At 33.0% G+C, this 26,157-nt stretch overlaps 2 protein-coding genes across 11 annotated transcripts in view; one reads left to right on the top strand and one right to left on the bottom strand.

Annotated features, from left to right (window-relative positions):
- Positions 1 to 26,157, bottom strand: part of LOC132754703 (spermatogenesis-associated serine-rich protein 1-like) — a 46,082-nt gene that overhangs the window by 6,132 nt on the left and 13,793 nt on the right. For 6 of the 7 annotated variants that reach the window (XM_060745376.1, XM_060745375.1, XM_060745379.1 and 3 more), the window contains exons 2-6: positions 19,629 to 19,776; positions 9,566 to 9,678; positions 8,434 to 8,466; positions 2,016 to 2,165; positions 1,307 to 1,430 (exon numbers count right to left, since the gene is read on the bottom strand). In XM_060745376.1, the coding sequence (XP_060601359.1) occupies positions 1,307 to 1,430; positions 2,016 to 2,165; positions 8,434 to 8,466; positions 9,566 to 9,678; positions 19,629 to 19,776 (568 nt within the window). The remainder of the gene's footprint in view (positions 1 to 1,306; positions 1,431 to 2,015; positions 2,166 to 8,433; positions 8,467 to 9,565; positions 9,679 to 19,628; positions 19,777 to 26,157) is intronic. The other variant, XM_060745377.1, reaches the window with a different exon arrangement.
- Positions 22,572 to 26,157, top strand: part of LOC132754700 (acetyl-CoA carboxylase-like) — a 78,119-nt gene continuing 74,533 nt past the window's right edge. For all 4 annotated transcript variants that reach the window (XM_060745366.1, XM_060745365.1, XM_060745373.1 and 1 more), the window contains exon 1: positions 22,572 to 22,620. In XM_060745366.1, the coding sequence (XP_060601349.1) occupies positions 22,587 to 22,620 (34 nt within the window). In that variant the 5' untranslated portion in view covers positions 22,572 to 22,586. The remainder of the gene's footprint in view (positions 22,621 to 26,157) is intronic.

Genomic DNA, 26,157 nt, shown 5'->3' with positions numbered 1-26,157 from the left:
ATGATGACAACTGTAGGGCTCGAACCCATGATCCCCGGTTTGAACGGCAGACATCCTAGCCACTTTTCAACCTATAGCCTCAAGTATTCACAAATGAAAACGTAAATTATGAAATACTTACATCACATACAATCATTTACTATTAAAGATAGCTACATTAATTTTATCAACTGACCTAACCACAATCTGTTATCTTAATGAGGTATATTTGATATTTTTCACTCTAAACATAGAATATTTTTAAAAAATATAAAGACATAATCTACCTTGAACATCTATATAACATTCTTGTATTTTTAACTTTAAACCACTCATTCCCTGACATTTTTTTACCAAATTAGTTAAACATTCCTTGTTTTAAAAATTTCACAAATTTTATCTGAAAAAGTCCTATTCTCTAACTATATATTATGTACTACAAAACTGGAATTTGGGTTTGTTTTGAATAATTTTACATCTGATAAATAGCTAGCATAAAGCAAAGGTATTGTATTTATTTTTCAAACCTAATGAAGCATTGCATATAATAAAATGTCTTTCCATTTATTAAAATGTTTTTGAACAATTAAAGCATTAATTTTATGACATATAATTGTTTGATAATGACAGAACTAGGTTATTTTAGCCAAAGAAATAAACAATTTACAGAACTGTACGAAAATGTCCGTACATTAATATTTGTGGACAATAGGTCAATAAAAACCTTTGTAGGTTACCTAGCCTAATAGCATTATTTATTAAGAATTTTACTAAAGGACTACAAACATTTTTATGTTAAAATCTTACATTCTTAATATATAAAACTTCAATAAACAGTTTTAATTCATAAAAAAAAAAATCACAATGTCTTGGTAAAAAGTTAACCAGCAAAAACATCACCTTAGGAACCATTCAAATATAATTAATCTTATAAAAAATTATGAAAATCTATTTATTTGTATTTAGGCTGGAATTATGATAAAGGTTGAAGCTAATTTGAATCATTTTTAAATTTGTTTACAGTGGATCTAATCATTGTAACCAGTACTGGTGTAATATGAGGAAAAACATGGTTGTGACCCCAGTAGGGGCTCAAACCTATGATCCCCGCTTGAGAGGGAAACACCTTTACCACTAAGCCACCGCTCACCATAACACTACAATTTATAAAATTCTGTAAAACTATAAAACTATTATTAAATATAACCATAAATAACCTAACATCTTAAGTAAAAAATATTTGTACGCATTACAAATGGATATAAATTTTAGATAAATGCAAACCGTAAATTTTTTTTCAAAATTTTGACATTTGTGAAACACTTACCCAAAGTCTATGACGGGCAATGATGATCCAAGTTTGTGAAATTTGTTTGAATACTCTGGTGTTTTATAAGGTTTATCTCCAGGAGAACTTTCCCCAATACCATTCCTCTTGTCTATCCAATTAACTTAATTGAATAAAATAATCAATTAATTAATTAAATATTAACTCTCACGTCATCACTAGCTGTAGCAGTTAAAGACATATGGGTCTATAAAAGTATAGTCAGTTAATAATCCATAAAGTCTGTCACCATGCTATTTCAGTTTTTACATGACATATTGTGCATTTTAGTTTAATAAAGATAAAACCTTGAGCATATCAAATTTGAGCAATATATGAGTCTGCTTCCTGAATCCATTATTCTTGTGTCATATAAGACAACTTGGTTGTGACCCTGATAAGGCTCAATCCTATTATCCCGTGGTTGAGAGGCAAACCCTTTCTTTACTAAATCATTTTACCCTTAGTGATATATACTATTATTCATTATAATGTACTATTATTTAAACCACATAAGTTTAACATTTCTGCTAACCCCACATGATAAATTCTCAATCAGTATTGAGAGAAAACTGACCAATTGTCTTTATGTCTGTCATCAAAAGTATTTAAGGTAAATAAAATAAAAATGCCTGTAAAACCTATATAATATGATTTATTTAATTTTATGTTACAGTAGTATAAAAATACTGAAGATCGCTATATTTACCTGTTCTTCCTCTACCAAACAACATTGTGTGAGTTATCTCATCTTGAGATGTCCGTGTAGCCATGTGCTCACCGTTAAAACTGCACTTCATACCTCTGTTTGACAAGCCGGGGTCCAATAACCACTCCCTTTCTGTCTTCATATAGGTATCTAGTAATACAAGTCAATAAATTATTGTTTTGCAATATTTCAATTTTTAGATTTAAACTTCTTTAATTGATGTTGCTTACAATTATTAAGATCATAAAGGTGCTATAATGTGATAAAATATTAAAATGAATAAATTATAGTTATGAAAATATAAGATGATGAAGCATGGTTGTGCATTAATTTTTATTCTTGCATAAAAACTGTGCATGTGGGTATACAGAAAAGAAAACATGCAATATTGGATAGATTCTCTCTACCAATTGTGCCATTGCTGTTGTTTTTTTTAATATAGCATGACTCAGGGTGAGATACAGATTACAAAAAGCAGAATTACTGCTTTGATGTATTTTTTTATGCAAGACTGCAAGAATGTTAATGCAACTTTTTTGTGTAATTACATGTGCAGAAGCCCTCCAAATTACTAAATCCTTTGCCCTGTGGGCTCAGGCTTACTTCTGCTTCTGCAAATATTAATTCACTGAGAAAAAAGGTGCATTAACCCTCTAATATATGAATTGAGGAAAGTGTTTGTTTAGTGTAAAGCAATGTACAAAATATGTTGTAATGTGAAGCTCATAAAAAAATTATTACCACAAGTTATATAGATTTCACATAGATATTTTACCATGGCTGAAAATTTCTAGTATCAAGAAAGATATAATATAAATCAACTCAACATAATTTTAGTTAAGGCCAAAACAACATGCATGTTTGACTATGAAAAGTTTCAAAATCAATTTTAAAAATCCCTTAATGTTGAGAATAGAGCACTGACAAATTACTTTAGTAAGTAAAACTGTGTATATAAATTATCATTTTAAACAGATTTTCCATAATTTTTTTTTCTTTTTTATAAAAAGCCTGTCCAAAATAATGTCCATTTTTATTTTGCTGTTATTGACAACAAAATCACATTTTTCAAAATAAAAGGAATAAGTTTTTTCTTCAATTTTTTTTAACATTTTCCTCAAAATCCATATCAAAGATCACTTCATTTATATCATCACAAAGTTTTGCAGCAGCCTATAGTATAAAGCACACTATACAAATTATATTCCTTAATATTAAATCTTCTGTAATACAAAAATGTAATTATTTGATTGCACATGAATATTTTCTGATAGATTTTATATAGCTATAAGATATTGTATAGCTATTTATCTACTTATTCCTTTCATTTATCACTAATGTTAATATATGGTTTTGACTACATACACACCAACACAATAAATAAACAGATATATTTTCCTGCTATTATAAATGCTGTATTTCAACTAAATTATGCATGCAAAGTCTGTATAAACAAAGTTTTCTAAAATATTTCAAACTTCAGGTCTATTCTAATTCATGCATACCTAGTATACAAATAAAACTTGTACACTGATTCCGACAGGTTTGAATACCTGACAAATAAAGTCTTACAATAGTCTGACAATGGTATCTTAAACTGACCCCGTGGTCTCCAACTAGTCAGACAAAAAGACCTTGTTTAAATTAACCAACCTTTGAGACAATACGTCTTATCTTTATTTGACATTCTAACATATCAGATTACAAAATGCTGTCAGCTATACAAAAAAACCTAATATATATTTTTTTCATGATAGTATATAGTATTCATGTAGTGATAATTACGTATTATTATATCCTCCTATACATAGAGTTTTCACTTTGTAAATACAATCACTCTCAATAACTTGCATTCAACGTGACTGCACTAAATTTACAAAAGGTGTAAAATGTAAAATACAATTAAGAGAATCTATTTTAAGCATTAAAAGATTATTATATAAAGGCTGAACTAAATGCTTTTTAAGTTACAATTAACAGGAGCATATTTAATCAATTTAAATTCCTTTTAATAGATATAATCAAAATTATAATTATCACTCTTTTCACACACCCCTCCCCCCATCCACACACGCACACTTTAAGAATTAACATGAACATTTCTACTTATCTACCTTTTAATAAACCAATTGATAAGTTCTTATTACATCACTTTTAATAAACGACACAAATTGTTCAAAATTACCTGGCTTCTTTTAAAAAACAACATGAACAATGCAAACAGCTCCCTTTCAAGCTACTGAATTTCTTATATGAAATTATTTAGTTATATTTAAAGAATGTCTATTATCAATTTTGGGGATATCAAGATGAAAATTTGAGGCTGTTCAGCCAACAATATAGAGGTTGGCTAGACTACACGGATGTGCATGATGTAAAGAATAATCACTTTAAGTGAGACTAAAAAAGTGTTGGTGCACCACACTAAAATAACGTATTCCGGTATATATCAGACAGGGTGCTTAAATGATTAAATGCTAATATCAACTGAAATTCACATTAAACTGTCTAATTCATCTGTTCACACCAATTTTTATTTGAGCATGAATGAAAAATGTAAGAACTGGAGAAAAACGATATTTTTCTACTGCTTCAACTATACTTAGTGTATCAAAATCAATCACTTTTCATTCTAGCGGGGTAAGGGTTAATACAAATATGACTATAAATACATTGAAGGAAACTGAAAAAACCTTTAATTCAAATTGAATAATACTACTGTTGTTCAATATTTTCATTTCTTCGATAAATTTACATACTGGACATAGCATCATTGTCTGAAATGTTTTTTCTCAGATATAAACTATTCTTTCAACTACTGAGGAGTTTTATTGGCATGCATCTATGGCTGAGCCTCTCTCTTTTTTGTAGCAATCAGCAAATGACTGAATAAAAACTTCACTATATAATTCATTCTACTTCATATTATGGAAAGGAACCAAATATAAAAATTTAATTTTTAACTAGAGGATGCTTTTGTAAAAAAGCGCATGTCTCCCCCACTGCTGAGAATAACTGTGAATGGAAACAGGAATGGAAATGGAGATAAAAGAACAGAGTATATAAAACCAGACAACTGATATATCACTGATATATCAATAATAGTTAAATGTCCTCACTGATAAGAACTCTAGTTATCATCCGGAAATGAGAAAATGACCAATGGTCACTGTGACCTTAACCTTTGACCTACTGACCCCATAAACAAGAGGGATCATCTGCTCAATAAGACCAATCATCCTATGAAGTTTGAGGGTTGTAGGTCTAAAGGAACTCTAGTTATCATCCGGAAAGGAGAAATTAACCAACGGTCGCTGTGACCTTGACCTTTGACCTACTGACCATTAAAACAATAGGGATCATTTGATTAATAAGACCAATCATCCTATGAAGTTTGAGGGTTGTAGGTCAAAAGGAACTCTAGTTATCATCCGGAAATGAGAAATTGACCAACGGTCACTGTGACCTTGACCTTTGACCTACTGACCCCAAAAACAATAGGGATCATCTGCTCTATAAGACCAATCATCCTATGAAGTTTGAGGGCTGTAGGTCAAAAGGAACTCTAGTTATCATCCGGAAACGAGAAATTGACCAACGGTCACTGTGACCTTGACCTTTGAACTACTGACCCCAAAAACAATAGGGATCATCTGCTCAATAAGACCAATCATCCTATGAAGTTTGAGGTCTGTAGGTCTAAAGGAACTCTAGTTATCATCCGGAAACGAGAAATTGACCAACGGTCAGTGTTACCTTGACCTTTGACCTACTGACCCCAAAAACAATAGGGATCATCTGCTCAATAAGACCAATCATCCTATGAAGTTTGAGGTCTGTAGGTCTAAAGGAACTCTAGTTATCATCCGGAAACGAGAAATTGACCAACGGTCAGTGTTACCTTGACCTTTGACCTACTGACCCCAAAAACAATAGGGATCATCAGCTCTATAAGACCAATCATCCTATGAAGTTTGAGGGCTGTAGGTCAAAAGGAACTCTAGTTATCATCCGGAAACGAGAAATTGACCAACGGTCACTGTGACCTTGACCTTTGAACTACTGACCCCAAAAACAATAGGGATCATCTGCTCAATAAGACCATTCATCCTATGAAGTTTGAGAGCTGTAGGTCAAAAGGAACTCTAGTTATCGTCCGGAAACGAAGAATGGACGGACGGACGGACGGACTGACGGACGGACGGACTGACGGACGGACTGACGGACGGACAGGGCAAAAACAATATGTCTCCCCCCGAGGTGGGGGAGACATAAATATATAGTTCAGTCAACAGCTGACCACTTTGTTTTGTTTTTACTAACCTAAACATATACCTGTGGATAGAAATACATTTTCAGATTTCAAAACAATGAGTAAATCTATCTATTATATCAATTATTGATAATGAATATTGCAGGATTTAGAATCTACACGACTTTTAGACAGAAAACAATTAATGGATAGTTTGATGAACTACAGTCAGCAGATGAGTTATTTATTTTTCATCATTTTAATATCTTGTCTTTAGGGCACAAGCATTATTTTACTTGGGGACCATGTCCCTCATTTCATGGAATGGCACAAACATGTCACAATAGTTCCATCCCACATGTCAGTGATGATGATACACATCTAATGTCAGAATGACTGAAGTATATACTGTTGATAACTAAAATTGAAGCAATTTAACAAGAGCTATTGATAGGACAGCATGTTTGACTATTCTCAGTTCTTGATAGGAAAACAAGAGCCTGGATAATGTAGAATTTTCAAAGTTTAAAAAGGGCCATAATTCTGTTAAAATCCATGGAGGAGTTATGGACATTGGACAGTGATAATATAAAGTGAAAATATACTTTTGAATTTTAAAAATTAGAGAATGTCAACCTTTGAGAATAAAATTAAGATTTTATGTAACTTTGGTTTGTCCTTGACCTTACAATTTGGTTAAAGCATACTTCATGCCATTGGAATTGGAGCCTATTATCTTGTGCCCCCAAAAAAAGACTACAAGAAAAGACAGTATTTAATTAACTTATAAATTATGTTAATAATTTCTTTACCCCGTAAACAAACTTTGGTTAAACAAATACAAGTCACATTAAATAAATTTGCCAAAAGAACAAAAACAACACCAAATGACATTAATTAATTAAAGACATTAAATTATTACACAGTGTTAAAACCATAGTATGCACACTATAAAAGTTCCTGTAATGTATTATATTAAGTAAAACCAAAAATTTAGGACTAACAACAAGAGTAATTTATAGGCCTGATGTACGATGCAGAAAAATGTATAAAGTAAAATGTGTTTAGACTCCATTGAAAAATAAAAGAAATCAACCATAACAAGTTATTGATCAGTAAAGGATTTTACTAAAGTACCATTGTGACCTTGACAATAGACTTTATATTGTCAAAATAAAAGGGCCCATCAATTTGCCATGGGCTATGTCCCTACCAAGTTTCACACAAACCTAGGCTTATTTATTTTCATGTTAGTGAGTGACATAGAATATTATTAACTAAATGTGATTATAACCTGTGACTGAGGTCATTACCTCAAAATCAATAGTGGTCATTGACCTACTGCCCATTGACAATGTCCAGACCAAATTTTACAAACCTAAGCTTATTTCTTCTCAAGTTATAGAGCAGACAAGGCTATCAACTACACTTGTGTGACCTTGACCTTTGACCAAATTACCGAAAAATCAATAGATTACTTCTACTTACTGTACTTATTTTTCACAAAAGCTAGGCTATTCATTCCAAAGTTGTTGAGAGGAAAAGCACTTTTTATGAGTGTCACTGCATCCTTGACCTTTGACCTCAAAATCATTAGGTTTCATCTACTGGCCAGGAAAATTTTAATTATGATGACAGCAAACTAAATTGTTATCAAAATATTAAGTAATTGAGCAGACATTGATGTGACTCAAGGACAGATGAACAGAAAGACGTACAAGCACAATGCCATGAATATTACTACCAAACTTACTTTCAGACATATAAAAATGATTCAATGAAAACATTTACCAAGCACATTTTGTAAATGCCAATCTTTGAACAAGACCAAATATTTTGTATATTTTCCAGCAATAATGCACAAACACTAGAAAATTCAGTTTCATAATCATATATAGAATTAAGCCCTCTATACAGACCTAGGACTAATTTTATTTCTTTAAGAATTTACTATAAATCATGAAATGAAATATTTTCAACAGATATTCTTTCCTATTTAGCTTTTCCAGATATTCCTTACTCAGACTCTTAACAAAAACACATATCTCAACTAAAAAAATTAAAAAATTTCTGATGGTATTTAAATATTTTTTTACATAAATAATACCTTTTATAAGCATATTTAAAGCTGAATTCAAAGAGTGGCATAAAACATAAAGAACATACCACTTAGAACCTGGTACATCCTTGATGGTCCACCTTTTATTTCATGAATTAAGAAAATGATGTATAAAGAAAATGATGTATAAAGAAAATGAGAAATACTCAGACTGATGAGAAGGAAAGAAAAAAATTGTATGACTGTAATTTGTTTGGAATATGGTCTCAATCTCCCAATTCCCCCTCTTTATTGGTTTTTATGCTGATTTAACACAAATTCTGCGGCTCATCCGTCCCAACAGCTTTCTGGATAACTCCTCAGAAATGACCAATTTCTCCACAAATGACTGAGCACAAATCCCAAAAGATTTTTGAATCAGCCACCAGAAAATAATGACCATAAAACCATAAAGATCAGTTTTCAGTGAGAAACTGCCTTGCCCGAGGTTCAAACCAGTGACCCTTGGGTTACTAATCCAATGCTTTCCCTATAAAGGTAATTTGTCCTAAATATGATGCCATGCTGAATTTGCATATATTGAAAGAATTTGAAGTTTATTATACATGTATAAGTGAGTTTTCTTTTCATTGTCAAAAAATTAAAATTATGTAAAAACACCTTTTTCCACAAAAATTATTGCCAAAACCTTTTTTCTTTTTTTTAAACAGTTATTATTTTCAAACATTAAAACATATAAAACACAATCATGTGAACACTAGTCAGTATTGTATTATCTAATTATTCTACAGTGAGCCCCTGGCCACCATTTTATACCTTGAAAGGCCACTTCCTGTCAGTAATACAAGATGCATAAATATGCATTTTCTCACTATGACAAAAAAAAAATGTAAGGTTTGATAATTTCTATAACAAATATCCTTTAAATATAGAATAAAACCAAAACATTTTTGTTTTTTAATAAATAATGTTTATGCATGAAAGAAATAAGAAAATTTCATGATGACATGATATGAGGTTGTAAGTACCAAAGGCTAAAAGCTGAAAATGAATTGTATATAAATACTTCAAAAAACATGCAGTAATTTAAAATAATAATGTAAAAAATGATATAAAAGGAAAATATTGACTCTAAAATTGTATGCAAATAAAATTATGAAGAAAATAATGACTTACTAAATAAGTATGCAAATAACAATATGTAGTAACCAATATATGGGGGATTAATTTTATACTTACATGGGAAGGGCCTCATTGCTTTCCAATTATTTTCAAAGATTTCCATGGCAGGATACTTATTTGACTCTGGGTGGGGAATGTACTTCAATCGTGATTTCCAGTCTGGTCCATTCCTAGAAAAAAACTTAACATTGTCAAATACATAATAACCAAAGAAAGCAAAAGAATCTTCATTTAATTACAAAAAAAAACAGTACGAGATTTGTTAACACCTACACCAGATATAATGCGCCAACACCATTGCATAGTTTACACTTTTTATTCTGTCACTTGTATCAATTTCGGCCCGATAACAAGGTGCCGTATATTTTTACTGATCTACGGCACTTGATCACGTGGTATGCATGTTTGCCGGACTACTTTTCAAGAAAAAATATAATTATTATTATAATGTTGGACTTTATTTTTTGTGGTTAAATTTGTTTTCGCCTCAGAGTTTCCAATAGAAACGTTCTTTACAGGCCGTTCCAGTGGTATGAAAAAAAAACTGTCGTTTAATCTTCTGTGTGTAGAATAACGAATTTTGGAAACGATAAAACTTTGTTTGTTTATTCTATTTCACTCTATAATTTTTCAAGCAAAATAAAAATTATTAAAAGTGAAATAAATGTAAAACTTAACTCGTTTGCGACATTAAAATAGCGTACTTGATTTGATTGTTTTGCACGTGCTCTTTGGCGCTACATTGTGACGTCACGTAAACAATACTTTAAACGTCTGTACACCGTTAACGACTGAATAAAAGACATTGGTGTTCGAATTCATTTTCTTAGTTAGACCATTTTCTTTCATTCTAGATAGTTTTCACAACAAAATTCGACAAAAAATTGTTTTTATTTCTCACATTTTTCAAACAAAATGGCGCCCTCAATGTGAAAATACACAGGGAGATAATAAGAACGGCCAGTGCATTGTTGTAGAATAATGCACGCTTCGGGCCTTCTTTATTTATATAGAAACATTTCCGATAGTGTTATTAAAGGTACTTTGCCTAATAAAATTCTTTAAAAAAAACGGTGACAGCCTTCGGCTCACCCAATAAATTCCTCCGCCTCGCCAGATAAACTTTCTCCATCCACGGCACCAACCTATTATTCTCTATATTATGACTGCACAATAATCATTTAACAGAACATAATACTCATGACGTCGCTAAGCAAGAACATGACGTCATGACGTCACTTAAAGTTGTTTCTAAAAGAAGAGTATTCTAACTTAAGGTAGACCATGGATAATGCATTACCTCCACTTTGAAGAGTATTCAAATAGGCTAGAATTGCTTGCAAACTACATTGAAATTAAGGGGCGTGGGTTCAAACCCCAGAAGAGGCAACTTTTTTTTCTTTCTTTTTTTTCTTTTTAACATTATTTATGTATCTCTCTGATCCCTTATGAAAGAAAAAAGGGATTGATTTAAATTATATAATTATTTGCTAAATAATGCCAAAATTTATAGTAAATATGATACCAGACATTTTCAAAGTTTAATCAAACAAGAGGGCCATGATGGCCCTGAGGTCGCTCACCTGTATAAAGGCACCCGGAACGGGGCCAGTTTAAACCCTCAGGGCTTGGAAGACACCTATTAGAAGATGTTTTGTGATGTTAAGTTTTCACTACACACATATAATGAAAAACAACGATCTACCCCTCCCCCTCTCTACCCTACCCGGCAGGGCCAATTTTAATCCAAGGGCTTTTATTTGAACAAACTTGGTAGACACCCATAAGAAGATGTTTCATGCTAAACATTTAAGCGCTAGCTCATTGGGTTTTTTAAAAGAAGATTTTTTAAGTTTTTACTATACACATATAGTTAAAAACAATGACACCCCTGGGGCCGGGCCAGTTGTGACCCCAGGGCTTTTATTTGAACAAACTTTGTAGACACTTACTAGAAGATGTTTCATGCTTAATATCTAAACTCTAGCTATTTGGGTTTTTCAAAGAAGATTTTTAAGTTTTTACTATACACATAATTATAAGGAAAATCAATGACACCCGGGACAGGCCAATTTTGACCCCAGGGCTTTTATTTGAACAAACTTTGTAGACACTCACTAGAAGATGTTTCATGCTTAATATCTAAACTCCAGCTATTTGGGTTTTTTCAAAGAAGATTTTTTTTAGTTTTTGCTATACACATATAAGGAAAATCAATGACCCCCGGGGCGGGGCCAATTTTGACCCCAGGGCTTTTATTTGAACAAACTTGGTAGACACCCATTAGAACATGTTTCATGCTAAATATCTTAGCTCTAGCTCTTTGAGTTCTTTAAAAGAAGATTTTTTAAGTTTTTACTATATGCATATAGGGAAAATCAAAGACCCCCTGGGGCGGGGCCAATTTTGACCCAAGGGCTTTTATTTGAACAAACTTGGTAGACACTCATTAGAACATGTTTCATGCTAAATTTCTTAGCTCTAGCTCTTTGGGCTCTTTAAAAGAAGATTTTTTAAGTTTTTACTATATGCATATAGGGAAAATCAAAGACCCCCTGGGGCGGGGCCAATTTTGACCCTAGGGCTTTTTTTGAACAAACTTGGTAGACACTTATTAGAACATGTTTCATGCTAAATATCTTAGCTCTAGCTCTTTGGGTTCTTTAAAAGAAGATTTTTTAAGTTTTTACTATATGCATATAGGGAAAATCAAAGACCCCCTGGGGCGGGGCCAATTTTGACCCTAGGGCTTTTATTTGAACAAACTTTGTAGACACTTATTAGAAGATGTTTCATGCCAAATATCTAAGCTCTAGCTCTTAGGGTTTTTTAAAAGAAGATATTTAAAGTTTTTTCTTTCGGTTGCCATGGCAACCAGAGTTCTGCATGGAATTAAATTCTTTGAACAATTTTTAAAGGTGACCACCAAAGGAACTTTCCTGTGAAGTTTGGATGAAATTGGCTTGGTGGTTTATGAGGAGATGTCATTTAAAGTAAAAGTTTACGGACGGACGGACGCCGGACGGACGACGGACGAAAAGCGATCACAAAAGCTCACCCTGTCACTTTGTGACAGACTGGTGAGCTAATAAAAACTACACGGTAAAAGTATTTAATATTTCGCATGATCAACCAATATACCTTTAAGAAAATTTAGGCAAACTTTGAAAACAGCCCCTCATTATGGTAAATTTTAGGAATATTTTGAATAAGGCATTTTAGATAGGGAAATGGTAAAATTAGTGTTTAAAGTGGGTGGGGTAGGGTAACATTTTTATACATATTTAGAACATTTTGTTTAGAAACAAACATTTTGCTTGTGTAATTTGTTACCTGAATGTTATTTTTTGTTTCTTAACAATGGGCAATAAAAAAACATTTTTTTATAATGATGATATTACAGATTATTTAGAGTTTCCTCATTTCTGAAAATAAGCCCTTCTAATGGCAAAAATATATCCATAACTCATAAACCACACGGTAAATTTTATTTAAATTTTGCATACAGACATATAACTGTCCTATGTACATGCAGAAAAAATGCTACTAAAGCAGTTTATTTACTTTTTACTTTTTATTTACTTTTCAACCTTTTGCCCCTTTTCTTGTATAATTGTATAAATGAATGAACCTCTTAACTTTTTAAAATGTCTTATATATTCTAACTAAAAACATAACAAAATAAATTTATTTTTAATTATCTACATATCAATGAAAATACTAAAGTTATCATGGTTTGTATTCTTGTATTGTATTATTTTTTCTTAAATAAACAGGCCTTAAACGTGGTTCAAAAAAAAAAAAAAAATAATAATAACTGTCCTATGTTGTCAATTTCACAGTTCTTTATGGTGCCCATTACCCATGTTCTACCTTAAACAAGAGTTGTAGAACATACAATTAACATTCATTATATTTTCTTTTCTTTTTGAGTTGAAGTTAATAAAATAAATTAATATGATTACAGAAACTAGAACTGCCACTATCATGGCGTGAATACCCCCGCATACCACTTTGTCAGAATCAACAGTGGCCATTTAGAGCTCAAGGACAACCTCCCTGCCAAATCTGAGGTTACTAAGCCAGAGCATTGCTAAGTTATGTATTCTACATGCTTCAAATGTGAAAATGTCAAAATCAATACATTGCGGACAGGACATTCTTTAGCAATTGAGAAGAAAAGCTTCTTTTTTTTGTCAAGGTCCCTGTGACCTTGACCTTTGACCCAGTGACCTCAAAATCAATAGGGTTCACCTTATAGTCATGATCAACATCCATGCCAAATATGAAGACTGTGGGTCAAAGGAATCTTAAGTTAATGGGTGGACAAACTTTTTGAAGTCAAAGTCCCCATGACCTTGACCTTTGATCCAGTGACCTCAAAATCAAAAGGGGTCATCTACTAATCATGATCAACATCCATGCCAAATATGAAGACTGTGGGTCAAAGGAATCTAAAGTTATTGGGCAGATAAACTTTTTGAAGTCAAAGTCCCTGTGACCTTGACCTTTGACCTGGTGACCTCAAAATCAATAGGGGTCATCTACTAATCATGACTAACCTCCATGTCAAATATATGAAAACTGTGGGTCAAAGGAATCTTAAGTTATTGGGGGGACAAGCTTTTTCAAGTCAAGGCCCCTGTGACCTTGACCTTTGACCCAATGACCTCAAAATCAATAGAGATCATCAACTTATCATGACTAATTTCCATGCCAAATATGAAAACTGTGGGTCAAAGGAATCTTAAGTTATTGGGCAGACAACCTTTTTGAAGTCAAGGCCCCTGTGACCTTGACCTTTGACCTGGTGACCTCAAAATCAATAGGGGTCATCTACTAATCATGATTAATCTCCATGCCAAATATGAAGACTGTGGGTCAAAGGAATCTTAAGTTATTGGGGGGAACAAGCTTTTTCAAGTCAAGGCCCCTGTGACCTTGACCTTTGACCCAATGACCTCAAAATCAATAGAGATCATCAACTTATCATGACTAATTTAAATATCAAATATGAAAACTGTTGGTCAAAGGAAATTGAAGTTATTAGGCGGACAGGCTTTTTGAATTCAAGGCCCTTGTGACCTTGACCTTTGACCCAGTGACCTCAAAATCAATAGGGGTCATATATTAATCATGACTAACCACCATGCCAAATATACAGACTGTGGGTCAAAGGAATTTTAAGTGATTTGATGGACAAGCTTTTTGAAGTCAAGGCCCCTTTGACCTTGACCTTTGACCCAGTGACCTCAAAATCAATAGGGGTCATCTACTAATCATGACTAACCTCCATGCCAAATATGAAGACTAAGGGTCAAAGGAATCTTAAGTTATTGGGCGGACAAGAAAAAACCGACGGACGGACGGCCGGACGGACGGACAGCCGGACGGACAAGCTGATTCCAGTATACCCCCCTTACAACTTTGTTGTGCGGGGGTATAATTAAATTAATATGATTACAGTCTATGTAAACTCTTCTGAAAATTGCCCTCCATGAAATACTTCCAGCAGATTGTAACCAGAAGCTCCTCGTTTGGTTATGCAGTCTACTAGGTGGTATTTACCCGGACACCATCGTACATCCTTTACTTCATTCCTGGACAAAAATTCATTGGTGGCGGCTATGTCAACCCGCAGGCGCTTGTCATCAACTAACTTGGTGGAATGTATAGCATCAATGACACTTTTGTTGTCAACATAAGCAATTATTGGTATGGTGTTATTTTGAAGCTTCATAATATCCTCTAGCATCTGTCTATAGTAATAGCCACATTCAAGACCATCTTGTAGACTTAGCGCCTCAGCAGCAATTGTTGAGCGAACGACCCGTTTGATCTTGTTAGTATGCCATGCAAGTGGGCAACATTTTCCCTGACTGTCGGCTAACCACACAACAAAAGCGGCAGTACTTCCAGTCCCGCTGCTGATGTTACACAGAGAAGCATCTGTAAATACCACAATCCTCCAGTCACTGACATTTTTGCTAAGTCTGGGAAATGTAATCATAGATCTCACATCTTTCAATCTGTTGACTGTTTTGACTGCCCTGCACAAATCACCTACAGTTGCCTGATTTAGCTAGGTACTCAGGTCAATGAGTTCAAAAGCCATGTCTGGTCTACTTCCTTGTACAGCCCAGTTGATCTGGCCAATAATTTGTCTATAGGTGGATTGTTCTTCATCTGTAAGAATGTCTTCTTTCTGTTGCACCCTCTAGGTATCTAAATTATGTGTACTGTATAGCGCATTATATCTGCAGTGTCAAATGTTGGCGTTTTTTAAAGTGTTTTGAATTGGCGGGGTCATAAATTGGCGCAAACGCTTTTAGACCGCCAAATTAAAACACTTGTTGGCATAAATATGGGGTCATGTATTGGCGATTACAAATAAAGAATAAAAAAAATAAATAAAAATAACACCGGTCACGCAGTAGTTGACTGTCCTCGTTTATTTTACTGCATACGGTATACCTATGCTTGGTCACCTTTATCTTTACATCGTGCTAATTCTTATAATTAACTGGGATCAGACAGGTGTAAATATGGTACCGTGTGGTAACTGGACCATGGAAGAGAAAGGTATGCCCTATTATCCTGCAGTCTTTAAAGCGTGAAAAATTGTTCACGGTCACCACAACTGATTGCTATATAATTACAGTTATCATTAGTTTTATTTCAAATTATGAAACATAACAGTGAAAACAAAACAAATACTAGTTTACTTAAATTCGATAATAAATGACATTTAGATTTGTTTCTCGTCGTGTGATCATCTTCGTAATAAAAACAGTATATAGATATATAATTAAATGAGTTTCGTACCAAGACTTAAAAATAAACAAATTCTTTTCAGCTTACTTGTAATGTTTATTTTTTTATTACAAATAATCAAGGGAGATTACTCGGACAAACCAAAGCTATTTTACCATGAGTTGTCTACCTTTCAAAGAATAATGGCGATGATCTAAAATGGCGGTGCTTTAAATTGGCGGTGTTTGAATTGGCGCTACTGACCCTGACCGCCAATATAGCCAAATATAAACCCCCGCCAAAATAAGTACTTATACAGTATTTATATTTCCTACATACCGGGATTGGTCTAGCAAAATTTCACTGGACTGTTGCATGACTCTGATTCCAATATAATCAAAATTGCCTTCCTCTAATTTTCCAGCTACAAATCTTTTCCGCAGACTCATAATAATTCTCTCAAGGCATTCATTTCCAGCATGTAGAAAATCATCAACATGGCAACATATTACACCGCTCAACTGTCCATTTGTATGCAAAAAGAACATTACAGGATCCATTTTTAGACATTTGACATCCAAGTCTCAGCAATTCTTCCTTTACACTGAGATAAAACTGTCTTGCACATGACATAACTTCCAGACAACTCCTTCAGCCTTTTCACACTCCTTTGGGGGCTTTAAATGTACACATCCCTCTTTATCTCTTGACCTTGTAAAAATGCAGACTTAATGTCAGTGGACTTGACAATCCAATTGTTAATAGATGCAAAAGCAAAAAACATTCTCATAGTTCCTTTTCCCACTGTTGGACTGTCACTTTTCATTTGGAATTCTTCTTCAAAGCCTCTTACAACAAGACAGGCTTTTGTCTGTTCATTTTTTGTTATGACCCACCTTGTTGATAATGTATTTTGGCCACAATCTTTGACTTCTACGCATGTACCGAATTCTTTCAATTTCTGTAATTCGGAAAGTTTTGCCTCTGAGACATTATTGTTAACTTTACAGTTCTCCAACACTAGGTTCACATTGTCATTCAACAGTTCCCAGTCGACTTGATCCAGATTGATACTCTTCTTCTCTTTACTGATGTCTTCCATAACATTATACCAGTGTTTGTTCTTCCCTGTTGCCTTTCCTGCCCTTCCAAGAACTTTTGCATGGATCCAAACATCAGTGTCTTGTGTTTTATACTGAATATTATCATTGGGTTTCAGGAACTTTCTATCTTGTGTCTGTCTATCTCTGTCAGACCCGACAATTGGTATCTCTTCTAGCCTTGTTTGTAAATTATAATCAGAACTTCTTGCAGGTAGTTCTTAAGAAATCATTTGTTGATCATCTGTGTTTGTCAATTCTTGCTGAACCTTGGCCCCTCCGTCTGCATCTGAACTTTGATCATGGTCTTCTCTATCCCACAAATTGTTAACTTTTTGTAGTCTATTTGGAGATACACGCACAAAACCTGCTCTGTGTCGCACAAACACTATTTTCCCATCTTGAAAAACTACCTTGCCTGGTCCAAGCCAGCATTCTCGACCCTCTCTCTTATAAAAAACACGGTCTCCATGTTCAAACACTTGCTCTGAAGCTCTTACCTTATTTCTGAGTGCTCTTCTTACTCTTTCATCAGCTTCAGACTGTATAAAAGCCCTTCGAGTTGCATGCAGAACATTTAAATGCTTTGCAAAAGCTTCACTGCTAGTCGTTCCTTGTAAAGCTGGCAAATTTTCGCTCATGATGTTTGGAATGTTGAGGTTCTGGCCAAAGACAAGTTGATAGCTGCTGTAACCATTCCACATTTGCAAAGAATTCCCCACCATATTTGCCCATGATAGAAGTGTCTGCAAATTTACCTTTTCATAATCTGCATGGACCTTGGTCAGCATCATATCAGTAATTGCATGCACTCTTTCACACAATCCATTTTGAAATGGACTGTCAGCTGCAGTTGTACATAGCTGAATGTTTAGTATGGAAGTAATTTCCCTTACCTCATCCGAATTGAGCTCCCCTCCGTTGTCTGTCAACAAAAATCCCATCACTCCAAATCGCCCAACCCATTCTTTCATTAAAGCATCTATGATATTACATGGCTTCTTTCTGTCTACAAAAGCGGACAAAGTGTATCTTGACCACATGTCTATGATGTGTAATATCCAGCGCCCATTCCATTGTTTTAGGTCCATTGCAACCTTTTCGTTGAACCTGGATGCCATTGGCATACCTATCACTGGCCTTGAAGGAGTCTTGGCATAAAGTTTACAAAGTTCACATCCGTTTACAATCTGGTCAAGATCTGCTTCATACTCTGCTTTCCCTATTCCAGGGTACTTCAAAAGTCATGACGCCAATCTTTTCTTTGGAGGATGAGCAAATTGTAGGTGCAGTTTCACAAGAGTTTTGCGCCTCTCTTGTGTGTTCAAATTGTCAAGGACAATTGCATACACCTTTTCCACTGGAACTTTCACTGTTTTATCTATTAGAATGCAGTAATGGCCTGATGTTGTTAAGTTCAGTGCTACCTCCGTCCCCATAATGGTCGCTGTATCATTTTCAAGATCCATCTTTATTGCTGCTTTCTTCATTACAGTATGATTAATGGACATTTAAATCTCAAATCAGAACAATTCAATTTCACATATTATTTACATTTGGGAGGTAGAGGTTAAACTGAATATTCAGGTTGAATTCCCTGGGGATGAGGGGTTAAATAAAAACTTACTCTGAACAGTATATTCAGGTTGAATTCCCTGGGGATGAGGGGTTAAATAATAACTTACTCTGTATATTCAGGTTGAATCCCCTGGGGATGAGAGGTTAAATAATAACTTACTCTGTATATTCAGGTTGAATCCCCTGGGGATGAGGGGTTAAATAATAACTTACTCTGTATATTCAGGTTGAATCCCCTGGGGATGAGAGTTAATATATAACTTACTCTGTATATTCAGGTTGAATCCCCTGGGGATGAGGGGTTAAATAAAAACTTACTCTGTATATTAGGTTGAATCCCCTGGGGATGAGGGGTTAAATAAAAACTTACTCTGTATATTCAGGTTGAATCCCCTGGGGATGAGGGGTTAAATAAAAACTTACTCTGTATATTCAGGTTGAATCCCCTGGGGATGAGGGTTAAATAAAAACTTACTCTGTATATTCAGGTTGAATCCCCTGGGGATGAGGGGTTAAATAAAAACTTACTCTGTATATTCAGGTTGAATCCCCTGGGGATGAGGGGTTAAATAAAAACTTACTCTGTATATTCAGGTTGAATCCCCTGGGGATGAGGGGTTAAATAAAAACTTACTCTGTATATTCAGGTTGAATCCCCTGGGGATGAGGGGTAATAAATAATAACTTACTCTGTATATTCAGGTTGAATCCCCTGGGGATGAGGCTTCCACTCATCATACATGCCATATCCATGTGGTAAATATCTACGTCCTCTTGGCTTATATGTAGGTGAAGTTGGCTGATTCTGTAAGTACGGAAAGTGGCGTTTCTCACGCTCTGTAATATAAAGGGCATAACTTACGTAAATAAATATGGAGAAAATTTATGTAAATAAATATGGAGAAAACATATGTAAATAAATAAAATCAACATTATTTTATATCATAATCATATAATATATGTTTTTCATTTAAAGTTTTCTTTATCTTCATCAAATCACAGAATTTTAAATGACAGTAACCTTGGCCAAAAAACAATTCATTTACAGTCAGTGACAGGGGAGGTAACTATTAAAAACAATTAGCATTTTGCTAACAAATGTTATGTCCCATTAAATTGACAAAACTGTTAAGTTAAATCCAACACCTGACTAATGCTAATGCCAACACCAAATAAATATATTTCACCTTAATATATGATCACAATCAACAAAGTACCTAGATTATTCCAATACTGATGTTGCTAAGGAAATTTATGACGTCGTGACGTTATGACGTCATAATGACGTTATATAAAGTTTACTAAACAAAAATTAGATGAAATTAACAAATACTACAACTGAGCACATCAGTACTTTTAACAATCACTTTCTCTTCAGATTTTGAAAATAATATAAAATTTACAGTAAATGCCAGAAAACTTTGTATACTCCTATGTCAAAGCACAGTAATGACTATTTGGAGATATTGCTAGCTACATGCGGTAACCATAGCACAAACAAATATTAAGAGGATATTTTTTCGTTTGAGTGAAATATGGAATATATTTTCACGAAACATGATAAAATGCCATATATTTTCACGAGCCGGGACGGCGAGTGAAAATATGTGGCATTTTATCATGTTGAGTGAAAATATATACCATATTTCACGAAAAAACGAAAAAATAACCTTTTTATTTAATTTCATTATCAAAACAAAAATGTTACGAATCTCCCTGCTTGCTACGCAACTGCAATTGTACAGCGCGCAGTAATATAATTATTGTCTTGTTTTGCGCGCGATATTTAGCGCTACATTGTGACGTCACATAAACAACTCTTTAAACGTCTGTACAGCGTTAATGACTGAATTAAAGATATTGGCGTTCGGATTTATTTTCTTAGTTAGACCATTTTCTGTCATTCTAGATAGTTTTCAAAACAAAATTCAACAAAAAATTGTTTGTATTTTCAGATTTTTCAAACAGAATGTCGAAAGAAGTCCGTTAAAATAAATATGAGTTTTGACTCCGCCCACTTTCATATTTATATTTCATATTTATCTTTGAAAAATATGAAATATATTTGACTGATATAGCACCATATTTCATGGGTAAAATTAAATAATAAATGAAAACTCTAAACTAACCCTAAAGTATACAGTTTCCTTATATCCTTAGATTCCCTTGATATTATGTGATGATTTAAATGAAAATAACCTTTTAGTAATTTGTATTTGTATTTCATGATGACAAGCTAAATGTTCTAAATATAAAACAACTGAAAAAAAATCATGATAATTAATATTATTAATAAATTATAATTAGATTATAAAAATTGATAAACAAAGAGAAAGATAATTCATAGGTTAATATGATAAAACATGCAACTCTTGTCAGATATATTCATTTATGTACAAAATGTCCCTTTTAAAAAAGACCTTATTTAAAATATATATTCTATAAATCAATACAGGGAAAGAATTTGACCTTTAATTTGAACCTTATTGTACATCAAAGAATAAGCTGGTTACTATAAGAGTACAAAATCACTAAAGTTTTACATAAAGTAAATGTCTGAATCAGCTATGATGATATAACTCTACTATACACCATCATAAATACATTATACACGTGCCAATCAGTTACATGTGACTTGTCGAGACTGTCAAATATGACAGCTTTTTGTCAGATATATTGTCAACAATAGGCCAAGGAAAGTTTTTTAGCCCGTCTATGTCCTGTTGTAACTAAAGTGTTTATACAAACAACTAACCTTCTTTTTTAGCATAATTTTATAATGAAATTGTGAATAAAATGCTAACATTAAATAACGAGGCCATGATATTCATAATTCTTGACAGTGACCATCTGTTATGATCTCAAAGACATTTAACAAAACTGCTAAGGTGACATTCCAGTGAATAGGATAGCACAACTGTTCCTGTTATGTTAATGTGACATCAAAATAAATTTTCTTTTTCAAGAAATTTCTATTTTAAATAATTATAATGTATAGAATTCTACCCATAATTTATTTTATTTTTTGTTCATATATCCAAGAACTATTTTAAAAATCAATTATTTGATATATTCTGAAATAATTCTTGTATAACAAAACTTTAGAATAACAAAATGATGACACTACTGCACTTTTTTTAAAAAAAGATCTAATTCATTTATGTAGACAAAAGCAAAAATTTGTATTCATTTTGCCTTCACATTAATTACCTATCAAAGACAGACACTTAAAATTAAAGTCACATGATTATATTTAGCTGCCATACTTAATTAATTTTTAAACTAATTTATGATGATAATAATGTTATACAATTATGCAAATTTATGTAATAACTATGCCGAATTTAAAAGTGATTTCCATGCAAAAGAGATACAGAAATATTTTAACTGGATTAAACTGTAAAATTGAGACATGATAACTTCAGGGATATACATTGTATGTTAAATGAGACTAATTATTTGATCTGTATGGAGCAGAATGTACTTTACATATAACCTAATTTGTTACCTAAGTATTAGTATGTCAGTATTATTTGTCTCACCTGTCACATGTATGTTACAGTTGTACTCAGACAGTTTCAATATAAAGTTAGCTTAAGTGGGGGAAAAAACACGTTTTGGATTTATTGGTACCAAATTAAAACAAAATGGCCTTCAGAAATGGCTGCTTCTTTATGTCAGGTTTGTATAATTTGTTTATATCCAGTACTATATTCTATAATCTTAGCTATATCATGATCTTTATTCATTTATTTAAGTTCTTGTGTACTTTTTACTTAGTTTAGATTTAGATTCTTGCCTTTTCAAATGTTAGTTTTCGGAAAGGATTTCAAGATGAACATTTTAAGTCAATCACCAACAGTACAAAGCCACATCAGATGTGCAGACACAATACTGGTGACAAGGATAAATCTCTTTTAGCTCCAGCAGAGTGTGGGTTTAAACAAAGCTCGGTTCTGATACATGTTCAATTCATAAAATTCTGCAACAGAACAAAATTGTACTATGAAGTTGAAGGCCCAATGAAGTTAGTAAAGAATGTCAGTTAAACGTCAAAGAAAGCTTTTTATTTCAAGGTCACCTGGTTGACTTGACCTTGGGTCTAGTGACCCTCGAATAATTTAGCATGCTTATCAAAAAGCACAATCATTCAATAAAATAAGAATGTAATTTAACTTCATCTTTGACCCAATGAACACCTCTGCACCCTATATATTGTAACATGTATGGTGATTTATGATCTACTCAATAGACTTAAACTCTGAAATTAAAGGGACTCCACTGAGGTTTTTTGACATAATGCCATTATGGGACGGAAAATATTTTTTCCAGATAAATGTACCATTTGATGTAGGTTTAGGTGCAAAATTTTAGATTATTTGCGCATTTCCTATTTGAGAATAATTATTCAAATTATAAAAAAAATGACCCAAAATGAAAAGCGTTTAAATGCTTTTCACTCAAATTGGGCTAGGAAGTGCATAAAAAAACGATTTTCAATTTATTTCAAAGTACATTTCTTAACTATCTTTGCATATATTTCTGTTTAAAGTGCCCCAGCTCATTTATGTAAGAAATTCAAATGTTATGTTTTTAGGCCTTTAAACCTCAGTGGAAACCCTTTAAGAATATTTGGGTTTTTCCCAGCTAATCTGTAGGTACAAGTTACGTCAGCTTCAAAAATAAACACAACAGGTTGACTATAATGTATTGTGACGGGTAGTGCACCATGAAGCTTGTTTATACCTACATTTTCCGAGTTCCGGATAACATTTATTTAGGCAATCTTATGAAATTTAAACCTTGTGGGAGTAAATGTTGGATGAATTATTGCTGCAACTATAGATGTAGCCTTGAGCATTATAACTGTTAACAGAATGATTATTTAATGATCATGGATCAAGCTTCACCTTAAATTCATATCAAGTTTATAGGAGCTGACCCTGAGATCCAAATACCTAAAAATACAAAATTTAAAATAGATCAATTAGGACACTAAATTGGAAAATCATAATTATAAAAGATTAAAAAAGAAGATTCTCAGAATAAAAGTGAAAAATGATATTTTTTTTTGTGCAATTCTTAGCCCATTTTGAGTTACATGTGTTCAAATGCATTTCATTTTAAAATTTTTTAATTTCCTGGAAAAAAATGGATTGAGCAAATGACAGTTTCATGGTCCTCACCTACATGTACATCAAATTAATACAAAATTTTAAATACGTATTTCAAGTCCCATCATGTAAAAAAAACTTCAGTGAAGTCCCTTTGACAATAATGAATATTTATTTCAGAGTTTTATCACATGATGTGACAACTTAATTGAGCAGTATATAATTATGTTGTTTAATTGATCTCCTCATTCAACATGATGAGGGTCAAGTGAATGTAATCAATATTTGCTGTATATTTTAAAATCTTAAGGCAACATCTCACAAAGAATTATGTGTAATTACACACCTCCTCTATTGTTTGTGACAGGTCTATATTATTTGGATAGACCTGCTTAAACAAAAGAAAGTCTGTTATGAGGTCTATCTTTTGCACGTGCACAGGTCTGTTCTAGTCAGAAAGACCCGGTCATGAAATACATGTGAAAAAAATGACCTGCCAAAGCGCAGACAAAGAAAACAAACATGAAATGCAATCAAAAATTAAAAATTGAAATAAAATGTAAATGAGTGTCATAATGTTCCTGTCTTACAAAATCCAGATACATCTTTTAAACAAGATAATGTTTACTGAATGCACTAAGCAATTATTCCTGCATCCCTATATCAAATCTTTGAATAAAAATAATGGATATCATATAAAGTTAGGACAAATTTAACATTTATTTAATCGCGTCATTTTTGAAAGAAATAGTAATCTAAGTGGTTCTTCTATCACTAAGTTCACAATATAACAAAATGGACGTTTCAAGTTCATATCTATGAAACTATATAGCAGTAATCACAGCATAATTATTACGATTTTAAAATGTTAATTAAGTTATAAGTGATTTAGTATAAAATTTATGATGAACGATCATATTTTATTCTAGAACACTTTATAATCTGATATTCAAAATATAGTTTCGGTTCATGTATATTACACTTGCCAACAATATACATATGTAAGTCTTTCGTGGTCTGTTGGGTATCTGGACATTGCCCTTCGGACAATTGCCCCCTCGGAAGTTTGCCCCCTTTTTCCAGTGGCGGTTATTTGCCCCTCATATCTTTGGAAGGGACGGACATTTGCCCCTCTTCCCTGTTTTAAAAATGTTAAAATATTTTATTGTTGAATTGATAGCTACCAAAATTCATCGCCTATTGTCGAAATTTCATTGTGCTTAAATACACAAAATTTCGTGCAAATTTGTGAAAGTCAAAATAGCACCCATAAATAAATGAACTATTATGTTTCCATTGACATACAAAAATCTATACACGAGATGACAAGTGACAAGTCACAACAGCAAAAAAGAAGGCAAACGTCCGGGGGGCAACTGTCCGGGGACAAATGTCCTAGAATCTGCATTGTCTGATACGAAATTCTATCAAAATAATTATTCATACTTCAACATACTTTCGAATACAGACCTATTCACTTTATTATTGACAAATTGCACATTTAGCTTTTTTGATTATTATTATAGGGAAAAGCAAAGTTAAATGCAAAATATAATATATATTGTATTTAAGCAGAACGTTGAAAAGTTTAAAAGCTTACCTGTATATGCGTTGTGATAAAAATAATATTTGTGCATTACATCAAATGTTCCGAATCAGCCATTGCTCAAGCCAATATAGTTTTACGGTGTGTAAGTTGGATATCGGCCTCGTACATCGATCTTTCTGTTTAGGAAAGACCTGGTCACGAATTTCATGAAACACCTCGAGCGCTACGCGCTCTCGCTGTCACATGAAATTCGTGACCAGGTCTTTCCTAAACAGAAAGACCTCGTACTCGGTCGATATCCTATACATACGTGTAATTTATAATTATTGATTATGCACATTTTTAAATCCTTTGTATAGCATGTCTAGAAATGCATGTACATTGCAATGGAAAGGAGAAAGAAATTCAAAGAATTGTCTTTTCAAATACCTTGTTTTGACATTTTGTAATACATTTCCATTAATGCAAGTTAAGACACTGCTGAGGTCTTGTATTAGAGAATCATATGTGACAAGAAACTACAATATATACTAGCAAACTAAGGAAGTTTCTAAA

Source organism: Ruditapes philippinarum, unplaced genomic scaffold (assembly GCF_026571515.1).
Source record: "Ruditapes philippinarum isolate M1 unplaced genomic scaffold, ASM2657151v2 ctg804_1_1_1_1, whole genome shotgun sequence".
Taxonomy (NCBI): domain Eukaryota; kingdom Metazoa; phylum Mollusca; class Bivalvia; order Venerida; family Veneridae; genus Ruditapes; species Ruditapes philippinarum.
The sequence above is the reverse complement of the archived record's forward strand: the minus strand, read 5'-3'. Positions and strand labels throughout refer to the sequence as shown.